The 14,530-nt window shown below is 36.9% G+C and overlaps 1 protein-coding gene across 1 annotated transcript; it reads right to left on the reverse strand.

Moving 5' to 3' along the window:
* Positions 1-6,393: 6,393 nt before the first annotated feature.
* LOC131016681 (dof zinc finger protein DOF2.4-like) lies at positions 6,394-8,066 on the reverse strand. The gene is made up of 2 exons (XM_057945388.1): positions 7,749-8,066; positions 6,394-7,503 (listed from the first exon to the last, which is right to left on the reverse strand). The coding sequence occupies exons 1-2, from the start codon at positions 7,797-7,799 to the stop codon at positions 6,598-6,600; spliced, it is 957 nt and encodes a 318-aa protein (XP_057801371.1). The 5' UTR covers positions 7,800-8,066; the 3' UTR covers positions 6,394-6,597.
* Positions 8,067-14,530: the final 6,464 nt, after the last annotated feature.

Below are 14,530 nucleotides of genomic sequence, written 5' to 3' on the forward strand. Positions count from 1 at the left end.
ATATATATATATATATATATATTCCAATTAACTATACTCTTGAATCTTCAAGACTTCAACAATATAAAGAAAACACAAAAGTTGTCATGTGCTTGGACCTACTATGCGCACGGGTCGGGTAGACATAAACCCGGCCCAGACCCTAATCAAAATTTGACCCATAAGTCTGACATATGACTAGCTATATAAAACACAGCTAAAAAACGCTTTTTACGATCAAGATAAACGATAAAAAAATTCGGTCGTTAAATTAGTGGTCTTCGACTGTTTTTTTCTTTTTAACTATAATTTGTTTTTTCTAGAGTTAAGTATCAAATCCACCTCTAACATATATATATATATATATATATATATATATATATATATATATAGAGACCCCTAACACGTATAGATCCAATGATCCATATACTCGACTTTGGTTCAACTAAACGCCTGAATTCATTAATTTGGTGCAATTACCCCCTCCGCCCTAACGGTTGTTTAACACCATTAACTATTTTAATTTTTTTTTCGTTGGTGGTGGAACCTACACCTTCTTCTTCGCCAAGCTCGTCGGAAACACGCCGGAAATACGCCTCTCATTTTCTCTTCCCCTTTTATGAGAGACACAGCCCTCCACCTCAAGGGGAAAGGGCGGTGTTTTCTTCCATTTGGTAATTCTAATCAAATGGATAAAAATATGAAAATAATAACATTTTTGATCAAAATACTTTTATGAGAGACACAAAGGCACCACCTCTAGGGGAAAGGGCAGTTGTTAGGGAAATTTTGTACGGGTAGGGGGAGGGGTTGCGACGGCGGAGTACAGACGGGAAGGAAAATGAGGTAAGTGGTTGGGGAATTTTATTTTGGAGGAGTGAGGGGGGTTGCGGCGGACAGGTCGAAGGAGAAGGCAAGAGTCGGCAATTCTTAATTATTTTTCTTAAAAAAATCAGCAAGGGCAAATCAATAAATTTACGATATAAAATATTATTATTTTTAACTTTTTTTTTTTTATCTTTATGGGTAAATTTTTCTTTTGCTATATGAAATAGGCTAGAGTAGTACTCCCTCCGTCCCATTTCAGATTACCTAATTTCTATTTTAGGTTGTTTCACTTCAAATGACTCAACCCAAATTTAGAAATAAAATTAGGCATTTAACACTACGTTTTGGGTTGTCCCATCACCACTTTACATCTTTATCACACATTTCTTAGTTTTCGTGTCCAATTTTTTTGGGTCATTTGAAACAGGAAGAAGGGAGTACATTAATTCATATCTATAGTGATATTAAATATAATATTAAAATCAAAAGGACCGTTATAGATTTATTACACTTAGTTAATACAATTCTTAGGTACACATTTGTGAAGTGATATGATACCTTACTTATGTTTTATAACACACACATATATACAGGGGCGCGCTCCAGTGAGACCCCCTATTTTTCGTGTAACATGAGGACAATGAATAAGACATATAATACTAATGAATAAGACGTATATCTAACGAACAAAATGTATATACTGATAAAAAATAAAATTTAAAAAATTGGTAATGAATAAGACATATATACTGATGAACAATGCAATATATACTGATGAATAACAAAATTTAAAATATTCTGCTCCCTCCAAGATTCGAACCCTGCGAAAAAAATTCTCCCTCCAGATACAATATCGGCAATATGATTGATAAAATAAACGCACCAAATCATGCCCTAGATCTCACTAAAATTAGGGGGTCTCATTGGAGCAGCCGCATATATATATATATATATATATATATATATATATATATATATATATATATATATATATATGGGCGCGCTCCAGTGAGACCCTCTATTTTTCGCTAGACACTGAGTACAATGAATAAGACGTATATACTGATGAACAAGGGCCACAAGGCAATATATGCTGATGAATAACGAAATTTAAAATATTTCGCTCCCTCCAGAATTCGAAACCTGAGGAAAAAAATTCTCTCTCTAGATACAATATCAGCCATAGGATTGATGAAATAAATGCACGAGATCGTGCCTCAGGTCTCACTAAAAATAGGGTCTCATTGGAGCGCTCTCCTATATATATATAATAGCTCTTAAAATAAAAACTACAAACCAGCAAAACTGTATGAATTTTATGTAGAACACATATGAATTCACTGTATAAAGGTATGAATTGCGAAAAATAATTTTTTTGCTACCTATAGGTTTTCGAACTCAGGACTATGAATTCATCCAACAAGGTGATGAATCAACCGTAGATTTTGATGATCTAAGGGCTGAAAATGGTTTCTATTTTATATAATAAAATGTGTTTTTATTATAGCCCTCCCCTATATATGTATATATTTCACCAAATATACTGAGGAATGAGAATAAAAACCCTATTTAGGTTCTCACATATATAATTCCAGCCTAAATTAAACTTGATGCTAGCACGTGATACTAATTAGTAAAGTGTAATTAATGATGTTTAAACCGCATCAAATGGTGTCTCTTCTCCTATATTCTGTCATTGCATTATTATGCAACACACACCTAAAGCAGAAAGTGTCTACAAATTCATCATATGATTTAGTATACGTTACATCATGTATACTATTACTTGGCGCATATTTATGTGACTTTTGATATAGAAAAGATAAAATAGATTAGGTAATAGAAAGGAATTAACATATTTATATAGTCAGAAGCATGAGCAAATTATTTACAAAGGAAACTGACAATGGCATCGCATTTTCAGTATCTAAGACCAAAACACACACATGATAGATACAGAGAGTGTTTCACGCGTACCAAAAAGTTGTCTAAATGAAAAATAAAAAAGAATTCAACAAAATATATAACCTTCCTTGGACTTGTTGTCTTCACCTCTCACTCTTTACAAATCTCTCTCTCTCTCTCAACTTTACAAACTTTTTTGGGTTTCTGGGACATTGAATACTTTTTTGGGTTTTTGGAAATGGAAGGAGAGAATGATTTGTGTGTGGAATTGAGTGCGCATGGAATAGGGTGTCTTTTAAGAATCTTGTCCAATTTTGTAGAAAAATACAAAACATCACCACATATTCTTGGCAAACTATTATTGAGAAATCATTGTACAAAAAATTGATCATATTATAAATGTATATATGTATGTATGTAGTGATGGTTAAAGCCAAACGGTAATAATGATTTATCAAAACATTTCGACATGATCTGAGTGAGAAGTTTCCTAGGGGGAGTGAACACAACTAAATTCTAGGTAGATTTTCTGAGAAGAAATTTCAGAAATTTGGTCAAAAGTGAATAGTTTGGATTTTTCTAGGTTTTAAGGGTACGATGTAATCTGTGCGTAATTATTGGGATCAAGCATTGAAGTTTGAGCTTTTTTTTTTTCTTTTCATAAAATATTCTTAGATGTATTATGCTCACTTGCTCAAATAGTAAATTTTTAAATGTGTTAAGTAAGAATAAAGTGTTATACTGCCTCTCTGTTGTATTATAAATGTCTCAATATTTTTGGGCTCGAAAATTAAGAAATATGTAATTCGTAGATAAAGTAAGTTGATGGAAAGAGATAAATAAATTGAGATTTGTAAAAATAGGGTATAAAGAGAGAGTAAGTGGTGAGCCCATCAATTAATTAGTCTTTTAATTAAGTATTTGTCAAAAAAGGAATGAGACATCCCATTATGAAAACTGAGAGATTTGTAATGAGACGGATGAAGTACTCATTAACTTCCTTTATAGCAAATATTATACGCTCAATTTATATTAATTCGAAATTTATAAAACTTATAAAGTAGGAAGAAAATGTACTTCCTATACTAATCATATACATTCAAACAAAATCATTAGTTTACATATATTATGCAAAAAATTAAATTGATGCATCAAAATATCGATTGCGGGTTCTAGTTGTACGATATAAAAGAATATAGTAATAGAGGACCTATATATATTCATCCTATTACTATATGTTTGTTTCTCAAACACAATGCCTGTTTAATATTGTGACTTTTGATGATTTTCAAACAATCGTATTCCAATGCGAAATCTTAATTAGATTAATTTACTGCGATAGAACAATAAATATTGCCACTTATAAACATATAGATTTAAGAGTAAAATTTTGAAGTAGCCAAAATGAAGCATAAAACACAATTTATGGCCACACATTGAAAAAACGCAAAATTTGGCCATTTTTGTTGATTTGGACGTTTTTACCCTTAATGAGGCGTACCGGGTAGGATCAGACACGTGGGTCGCGTGCCGGGTCGGGTTAGGCACTTATGGCACTATTAGTGCCATAAGTGCCAAGATTTTACTTAGTTTTATTTTGGATTTCCGTTGGCACTTATGGCACTAATAGTGCCAAAAGTGCCAACGGAAATTCAAAATAAAACTAAGTAAACTGGCCATTTGGGCACTTATGGCACTAATAGTGCCATAAGTGTCATACGTGCAACACAAATACAGAAACAACAACATCATTTAAACTCTAAATGGAACATCTAAACCCTAAATTGAATATCTAAACCCTATGGGGAAGTGTGCACTTATGGCACTAATAGTGCCATAAGTGTCATACGTGCAGCACAGATCAGATCAGATCAGATCTGTCAACGGCTGAAATCGAAGGAGGCGGAAATCAGATCTGCCGATGGAGGAGGCGGCGCAACGATCAGATCAGATCCACCGCCGCCGCCTCATCAGATCAAATCCAAAAAATCATCCCAGACACGCCCAATAAAATTAGAAAAAAATCAGAAACTCGAAATTCCCCCAATCGAAACGATGTCGTCGAACAACGACAGCCCATCGTCGCCCACGGCGGCAGCCACCGTCGACACTACGCCTTTGCTTGGCAACCAAAGCCCCAGCAATCGCTCCCGCTTCCTCGGCCTCCGCAGCGCAGCTCGCTTTCTCCACCGCGCTAGCAGCCACGGCCGCTCTATGTGAGAGCCCTTCGTCTGCGTCTGCGAAACTACGCCGGAACATATCGAGGAGCGCCAGAGCGATTGGGCCAAATCGAAAAGCTACAGTGCGATGGGTAGAAAGGGCAAATTAGGCATCCCACCTAATTAATGGCTAAATTTTGATGTTTTTAGATTTAGGGCTAAATTTTGATTTTGTATGCTCAATAGGGCCATTCGGCCATATTGTTTCTAGATTTAATCAATGCGAACTCTAGTATATACATATATATATGCTCACTGGTGTAGCTAATAATTAATTAAGTAATTAAACATTTATCTAAATTTGAGGAATATATATGCAAACGAAATGGTAATATTATTAATTGAATTTGTTAATTATTAACTGGCCACTGTTAAGAATGCATAAAATTAATTAAGATATGAATAGAGGTGTCTTAACTCGAACAAGCACATACTCCCTCCGTCCCACGAATCTTGACACGTTTTCCTTTTTGGGCCGTCCCACGAATCTTGACACGTTTCCATTTTGGGTAATAATTATTACTCCCTCCGTCCCACTCCAAATGTCCCACTTTCCATAATGGGGTGTCCCACTCCAAATGTCCCGTACCTTTTTTGACAATACACTCTCTCTCTATACTTAATATTTAAACAATTTCCACCATCCACTTTATTTACTTTATACTCACTTTATCTACTTTATACCCATTTCTTAATCTTCGTGCCCAAAAGTAAGGGGATATTTGGAGTGGGACGGAGGGAGTACATTCTCTCTCCTACTTTATCACTTTTATTACCTTCTCTCTCATACTTTATCACTTTTATATTTTATTAACTACACACTTAAAACACTAATCTACAACTCCTTAATTCCCGTGCCGAATCCAAACGTGTCAAGATTCGTGGGACGGAGGGAGTAGTTTCATGAACTTTATTTTAGAAAAAGTAGCTACATTATGAAGTAACGCAAATAATCCATCAAATAATTAATATTTTAAAATTTTTATACACATTTGTACGTGTGTGCCTATCTGAAAAGTGTGTGCTCTCCATAGAAAAATTAATATATCCTATATCTGAAAATACCGCCTAAATTGTATCGGTAAATTAATTTGAAATGATCAAGCTAATACATACATCGTCATTCATCAGGCTAATTAACTACTACAGCAAAGATATCCAAAAAAATACGTATTTGATGTGCTAAAGGAATTAATGGGAGATTAGAATTTTGACAAACCAAAACCTAGTTAACCAACTTTGATACGTTCCCAGAAAGCATAGGTGCAATCTAGTACCCTAAAAAATTAAAAATAATTAAATGTAGCTATGTAATAAACTAATCCAAGATTTTTCTATTTGGTGATTATTCTTGAAACTAAATTGCAAGTTATCACATCAACGAAATGCATCTGCCATCATACATTCACATAATTAAGTAATCAATCGAGTGTTTGTGTGTGTGTGTTTCTTCAATCACGCATTCAAAGGAAAACGATATATATATCTCCATTTCTAAGAAAGAAAAAATTACGAGAAATCACACATTCATCTAAACATTAATCTCAGGCAGTACAGAGCTAGTAGGCATATTAAACTAGAAAATAAAATTTTCATCCCAAAAAAAAACCCCAAAAAAAAAATTTGAAACCTACCAATTTCTAGGGCAGCGTTCATCACTCTTGAATTACAATGGAGTGGTGGTGGAAGAAGAACTAAAACTGGAGAGATCTGTCCAATTGGTGTTGGAATTCCATTGTTCATTTCCTGCAATTCCATTTCCTCCCATCAATTGCCTCGACAGATTAGGGTTTTCCTCCATTTTCACCGACGCCAGCTGAGTCAAGAGCGAGCTCGAAAACTTGGGCCGACTCGCTTCGTGGTTCAGAAACCCCGACTCGCCGCCGTGGAATTGGTAATTCCCCGGCGCCGACGCCTCCAAGCCGCCGAAGAAGGGGAACTGCTGCACCTGCTGCAGCCGCCACGGCTCAATGCCGCCGACACTCGACAGAAGCGAAGCCATCCCCCCGGCGCCGTGGAACCCCATCTCGCTGGTCCCCACCGGCGGTGCGCTGTAGTTCAAGCCCATGTCGCCGGCGAAGTTATCGGTGAGTTGACTCAGCGGCGACATGAAGCGAAGCGGCGGGAACTGGCCGAGCATGCCGGCGCTGGTGGAGATGGTGCTGGTGGAGGTGGAGGTGGTCTGGCGGTCGCCGCTGGCCGGGGAGGACTTGGAGCTGGTGGACTTGCTGCGCTTGTTTCGGCGGCAGCCGCCGCCGACGGGCACGTTGCGCAGGGCGCCGCCGCGGGTCCAGTAGCGGCGGCAGGTCTTGCAGAAGTGGCGAGGCTGGGAGAGGCTGTAGTTGTTGAAGTAGCAGAATTTGGTGTTGGTGGATTCGCAGCGAGGGCATTTTAGGGATGAATCCGGCATCGGCACGTTCGCCATGCGGGCCCGCTCCGACATCGTGCCCGGCCGGATCGATGATCCGCCGCCATGGGGCTGCGGAGGAGGCGGGGGCGTCGCCGCCGGCTGCTGTGGTGGGAGTAGATGGTGGTTTGTGCCGCTGCTGCCAATTATATGATGATTTTGTGGCTGCAAAAAACCGGAAAAAGGGAAAAGAAAATGAAAAAAATTAAAACTGTGTATATTCAAAGAAAAATTAAAGATGTAACTAAGACGTTATGAAAAATTAAATAAAAAACCCGAGAAGATCTGGAAAAAAAAAAAAAAAGGAGATGGGAATATTTATCTTTTGAAATTCTTGCTTTATTGGCAAAGAAGCTAACATATGATCACAAAAATGAAATAAAAAATATAACAAAAAAAAAAACCCTAACCTGATGCCAATTGGATGGATCAAGATAAGCTGGAACTGAAGAAAAAACCATGGCTCCTTCTCTTTTGTAAAGGGTATGGGGTTTTTGGAGCTCTAGTGGAGAATCACATCAACTGGAAGCTTGAGAGAGAGAGAGAGAGAGGAGAGAGAGATAAAGGAAGAATGGGAATATAGGAGCTAAAATAAAGCAGGGAGCTTTATGCTTGTATATATATAGATAGAGAGAGAGATAGATATAGTATAGATACAGTGATTTCATAGAAACAAAGCACGTACTAATTTGTTTTCACTCTGTCTAGTTTTGTTTGTTCGTTGCTTTTTAGGGTTTCGAGAGCTTGGCGTTTAATTTATTACTTAGTCTTTAAGCTTCTTTTTGTGGTTTGGTTGCTGCATGGAAAAATCTGGTTTTATTTGCCACGTCATAACATATAGTATCAAAATTCAAGCCTATGTAATCTTCCATTAGTATATCTCAATGTGATTTCAATTTGGGAAACTTTTACAATAGTGACTATACACTTTTAATATGAGAATTGTTTTTCTACAACTCTTAAAGTTTTGCAATACGAAATGGGGGGACACTGGCCATGGTTGAGATTAGTCCCCAATTAAATACCTCCAGCAGTCAAAACTCTTATATCAAATCTCACTTGCATGAAAAAAAATCAATAAAGGACAAGGATAAAACGAGAATTTTGACATTATTTTATCATAAAATTATGAAATTGGACACTTATAATTCAAAGACAATACTCACTCCGTCTCCCATATTATGCGTACATTTTCTTTTTGGTACGTCCTTCAAATTTATGCATACTCTGTTTTTGGACATCATCTCACATAATTTTTATCATGTTATCCTTTTAACTTACACTATTTACCCACAATTTACTTAATAATGTGAGACCCTTACTCCGCTATTAATACTTCAAACAATTTTTCATTAAAATTTGTATCGAAAATATCTATGTGTATTTAGGGGAGATGGAGGTAGTACTATCTCCACGGATCACTTATTTTGAAATGGAGGGAATGTGGATTATATGGAACAGATGATCTTGATTTCACTTTGTGTCTCTAAATCTATTTGAATGTCAATACATACTCTTTAATTTATTACTCTCTCCGTCCACGAAATATTGCCCTACTTACCCATTTTTCCTTGTCCACAAAGTAATGCCCTACTATGCTTTTTGTACCACTACACCCTTTTTTCTTTTATTTATTTACCATCAATTGTCACTAATGGACCCACCATACAACAACTTATTTCATTTTTATATTCTACTTTATTACACTTTATTACTAGTGGACCCACCACACAACATCTTTAACACTTTAGTCAACTACCTTTATCACTTTAGTCAACTACCCTTATATTTCACTCACAACCACTTTATCAGCTTTCTTAAAACCTGTGCCGAACAATAAATGAGGCAATACTTTGTGAACGGAGGGAGTACTTATTAATATTGGCAAGTCCATTTCATGTAGCTTACAGAAAAAGACATGCATTTACGTTTTATTTCTTCCCTAATATTATATGCTTAAATGTTTTTTTTTAATTAGCTAGAAATATGGTTCTGCCGTTTTTCAACACAAAGGAACAAACATGGCATAATATTGGTGCTGCTTTTTTCATACGATCAATGAATATAAATATATATATTAAACAAGGAGTAATTGTCTGTATAGAAATTTGAAATAGCGCATAAAAAGGAAGAATTTTTTTTAAAAAAAGGACAATCCTGAGGAGAGTTGCTTTGGTGGAAATAAACAGTGTGTCCCAACCTTATGAAACTTTTCTTCCCTCTACGTTTTTATTGGTTCCCCAACCCCCACCCCCTAGCTACGTACCCCCACCTCCACATTCATATATATCGCCATTTAAATTTTTATTTATATATTATTTTATAATTATATATTACATCAACATTTTACAAATAAAAGTATGAGAAAAATTTTAATTAATTTACTAATTCTGATTAATTAAAAGGGAAAAGGTGCAGATCCACCCCTATAGTAGAGCCCCCTATAGCGTATTGCTCTCCATAATCGACATTGGATCAAATAGGCCCCCCAAGTCCGAAAAATCGATTAACTAAGCCCGTTTGACTAACCGGTGTTAGTCAAACGTTAGTCAATTTTTTTTACCCCCAATTTCTTTCTTATTCTAATTTCTACCCTCAATTCCAATTCAACCATCGCCGACATCTCACTACAAAAAAGCGCCGATTTACCGGCGGCAGCTCCGCCGCCGGCGATTACCGGCGGCTTTCCGATGGCGGAGCTGCCGACCCGTAGCTTTTGAATATATGGCGTTAATATCGGTGGCAAAATCGCCGCCGGTAAAAATTAAGGCCACCGGTAAATGTCAATCAATTTTTTTTAAAAAAAATTAGCAATAGCAGCGGCAATTTACCACCGGTGATTAGCGGCGGCAAGATTGCCGCCGGTAAAAGGAGATGCGGGTCGGGCTTTAGCGGCGGCAATGGGCCGCCGCTAATTTTTAAGCCCAAATTCGGGCTTCAAGCCCTAACTGGAACCAGAACAGGTCCCCCCCCTCCAGCCCCCCTGCCCTGCTGCTGCCGCTGCTGCCTGCTCCCTGCCGCCTGCCGCTAGCTGCTGTCGCCGTCGCCTCCGTCAAGGTAAGCCCCTCCTTTCCTTCTCTCTCTCTCTCTCTCTCTCTCTCTCTCTCTCTCACCCTCTCTTCATCTTTCTCCTCCTAATTTCAGGCCAATCCTGCCGCCTCACCTCTCCTGCCACCGCACGGTTCCGCCGTCGACTCCCACGGTACACTCTCGTTTTTAATAGACTTTTATTTATTTGTTTGATTAAAATTAACTTAACTCTAATTAATTTATAGGATGTTTAAAGTATGATTAATTGAAATTAATTTATTAATTAGATTAATTTTAAATTGATTTAACTATAATTACTTTATAGGATGTTTAAAGTATGATTAATTGAAATTAATTTGTTAATTAGATTAATTTTAAATTGATTTACTATTATTTTGTTAAATTAAGTATGCTAATATAAATTGATTTACTATTTCGGATTAAATGATAAGTTAATTATATTAATTTTAAATTGATTTATTGTTTCAGATGAAATTTGTTAATTAGATTAATTTTAAATTGATTTACTGTTTCGGATGAAATGATATGTTATTATATATTGTGGGATAGATTTAATCAATTTCTTAAGGATCTTCTTCCTTTGGGATATGAATTGATTATTTCTTAAGGATCTTCTCCCAACAAATGATTGTGTTTGATTTTATTACCTTATTTTTTTTTATTGTTTTATATGTTATTTTATTATTGCTTCGACATTGGGGGCCGGGTAGACCTAGTATAGGTTTAGTAAATTAGGACCACTATGGTCATTATAGTTGCTGGTAGAGTCGAGCACTTGGTAGTTAGGATAGTGGGGTTATGCTGTCGAAATTTTCTTAGATTCAAGTAATTTATTGTATTTGATTTATTTTTATTTTCAATTAGAATTTGCAAGAATGAGTGATAATCGTACGTGGATGTACGCGAGATACAATGATCGTGCTGCATTTGAAACGGGACTTGAGAGTTTCCTCGAGTTTGCGATAAATCAAACAGCGTATACAGATGGAATTGGTAACATTAGGTGCCCGTGTAGGAAGTGTAAGAATAAAGTCTTTGCATCTGTACCTACAGTCAGAGAACATGTTACTAGGCGTGGATTTGTCCACAATTACACAAACCGGTGTTATCAAGGGAAAGCACCAGTGTATATGCCGGCAGAACATACTATAATGGATGAGGATGATGGGTCATACAGTAATTACCAAAGGATGGTGCATGATCATGCTGGACCTAGTAATTATCAAGATCCTCCAAATCTCGAGGAGCCGCCTAATCTTGACGCTCAACAAATTTATGACATGTTGAACGCAGCCAATAGTCCTCTATACCCTTCCTGTGACACTTACTCACAGTTATCCTGAATGACACAATTCATGAGCATAAAGGTTGAAAATCACATGTCAGAGAGATGTTTTAATCAAATATCTGAGATGGTTCAAAAGGCTTTACCGAAGGATAACAACTGCCCTGATAGCTTTTACAGTACGAAGAGAAATCTGCGCGGGTTGGGTTTGCCAGTAGAGAAGATTGATTGTTGCGTTAATAATTGCATGTTGTATTGGGGGACGACAGTGAACTAGAGAGTTGTAATTTTTGTGGTGCATCACGATATAAGGATAACTTGCGTGCATCTGGAAGCCGCCGAAAGAAACGTGTGGCCGCCAAAGAGATGCACTACTTTCCTTTGACGCCCCGACTGCAAAGGTTGTTTGCATCTGCGGCAACAGTCGAAAATATGCGATGGCATGCGACTTCAATAGAAGATGGGATCATGCGCCACCCAGCAGACTCTCCGGCATGGAAACACTTGAATTCAGTATATCGAAATATGAGATTAGGCCTCTCTACAGATGGTTTTGCCCCATTTGCACAATCAGGGCGTCAATATTCTTCTTGGCCGGTTATTGTCACACCGTATAACTTGCCTCTGTGGTTGTGCATGAAAGAACAATTCATGTTCCTCACAGTCCTCGTGCCTGGGCCATCTAACCCAAAGATGAAGTTGGACGTTTTCTTACAGCCACTGATACAAGAGTTGAAATATTTGTGGGAGGTTGGTGTGAACACTTATGACATATCGTTGCAGCAAAATTTTCAGATGCGGACAGCTCTGATACGGACTATTAGTGATTTTCCAGCGTACGCTATGTTGTCTGGGTGGGGTACAGCTGGGAAATTAGCATGTCCACACTGTATGGAGAATACATAAGCATTTACACTAACGAAGAGTGGTAAACAATCGTGGTTTGACAATCATCGGAAGTTCTTACCTCGTAACCATGTGTTTAGGATAAATAAGACTTCATTCTTGAATAATAAGACATGCAATGTGGGTCCACCAGAACAAAGATCCGGAATAAAAATCTTGAATCAAATTGAGGGGTTGGGCTTCGTGAAGGTTACCGAAGACTTCGATAACAGGAACGCTCAACTCGCAAAATATGAACATGTTGGGTGGAAGAAGAAAAGCATATTTTGGGATCTTCCCTATTGGAAGGACCTTTTGATTTGACATAATCTGGATGTCATGCACATTGAAAAAAATGTGTTTGATAATGTGTTTAATACCGTCCTCAATGTGAAGGGGAAGACAAAAGATACCGAAAAGTCGAGAGAAGAATTGAACATCTTTTATCGACGGTCTGAATTGAAGAAAGTGGATGGATCCCGACTGTATCCAAAAGCATGTTACACGCTTGAAAGGGATGAGAAGAAGATCTTACTTCAATGGATCAAGAGTCTTAAGTTTCCCGATGGGTACATGTCAAATATTAGCAGATGCGTTGATTTGAACGCCCTGAAGATGCACAACATGAAAAGCCACGACTGTCACGTGTTCATGCAAATACTGCTACCTGTAGCCTTTAAAGAACTTCTTCCTAAGAATGTTTGGGAGGCAATTACAGAGTTAAGTTTTTTATTTAGAGAATTAACATCCCACAATGTCTCAATACATGATATGGGAATACTCAGTGAGAAGATATCAGTTACTCTATGCAAACTTGAGCGTATCTTCCCCCCGAGTTTCTATGATTCACTGGAGCACCTACCAGTTCATTTGACAGATGAAGCACGATTGGCTGGTCCAGTGCAGTATCAGTGGATGTATCCTTTTGAATGATATTTGAGGACATTGAAAAATCATATCAGAAATAAAGCCAAGGTTGAAGGATCCATCAACAATGCATATATACTAGAGAAAATGTCCACCTTCTCTTCATATTACTTTGAGGATCATGTGACTACAAAGTGGAGAAATTTGCCTCGCAATATTGAAGAGTCTGTTGAAGAAAATGATGATCCTAATCAACTCTTAATCTTCAAACCAGTTGGACGTCCGATTGGGCGAATGACAAAGAGATACATGGATCCTCAAGAATACATTGTTGCGCATATGTATATTTTGAGCAATTGTGCGGAGGTTGCAAACACATATATCAAGTGAGTATTCTTGACTCAATTTATGTATATAAATTCTCGACGTACATAAGTGGTAACTTATAACTTTTTTCGTTATATCTAAGGATCTTCTGTAACGACCCGACTTTTTATTAAGGATTATATACTTTTAATTACTGATTTAAGGATTGATTATGGTAATTAGAGTTCAGCATCCATTAATAAAATACGAACTTATATGAATTTGATAATTTATATATGTGATGATTTATTTTTTTTTTATTTTCAATAGATGATGCACTCAAAATATATTTTGAGTCCATTAATTTATTGTGGAGAATTTAACACTGAAGTGTTAAATGTGAATCTTTTATCGATTGTTTACTTAAGCCCATGAGTAATTTAATTTATGTTAGAAGCAAGCTCAAATGGATTTTATGCTTCAATAAGAATTAGGCTTATATGTCTTAATGTATTTAAATGAGTTTGGAACCATATAATTAATATATATTAATCTCTTAGATTTTTTTTTTTTTATGATTAAAAGTTGAATAATCCTAAGCATGCTGAATCCTAAGCATGCTGAAGAAATTCTTACTACGCATGCTGAAGGAAATTCTTCAGTCTTACATGCCAGCTGTAGAGTTCATACCTGTAAGTTGAAAAAAATTCCACAATCCTCATCCATCCAAACCACCCCATTTTTCTTTAAAACCACAGCCATTTTCACCATTCTCACACCACCATTATCAACTACTGC

The sequence above is a fragment of the Salvia miltiorrhiza genome, chromosome 3 (genome assembly GCF_028751815.1).
Source record: "Salvia miltiorrhiza cultivar Shanhuang (shh) chromosome 3, IMPLAD_Smil_shh, whole genome shotgun sequence".
Classification (NCBI taxonomy): Eukaryota; Viridiplantae; Streptophyta; class Magnoliopsida; order Lamiales; family Lamiaceae; genus Salvia; species Salvia miltiorrhiza.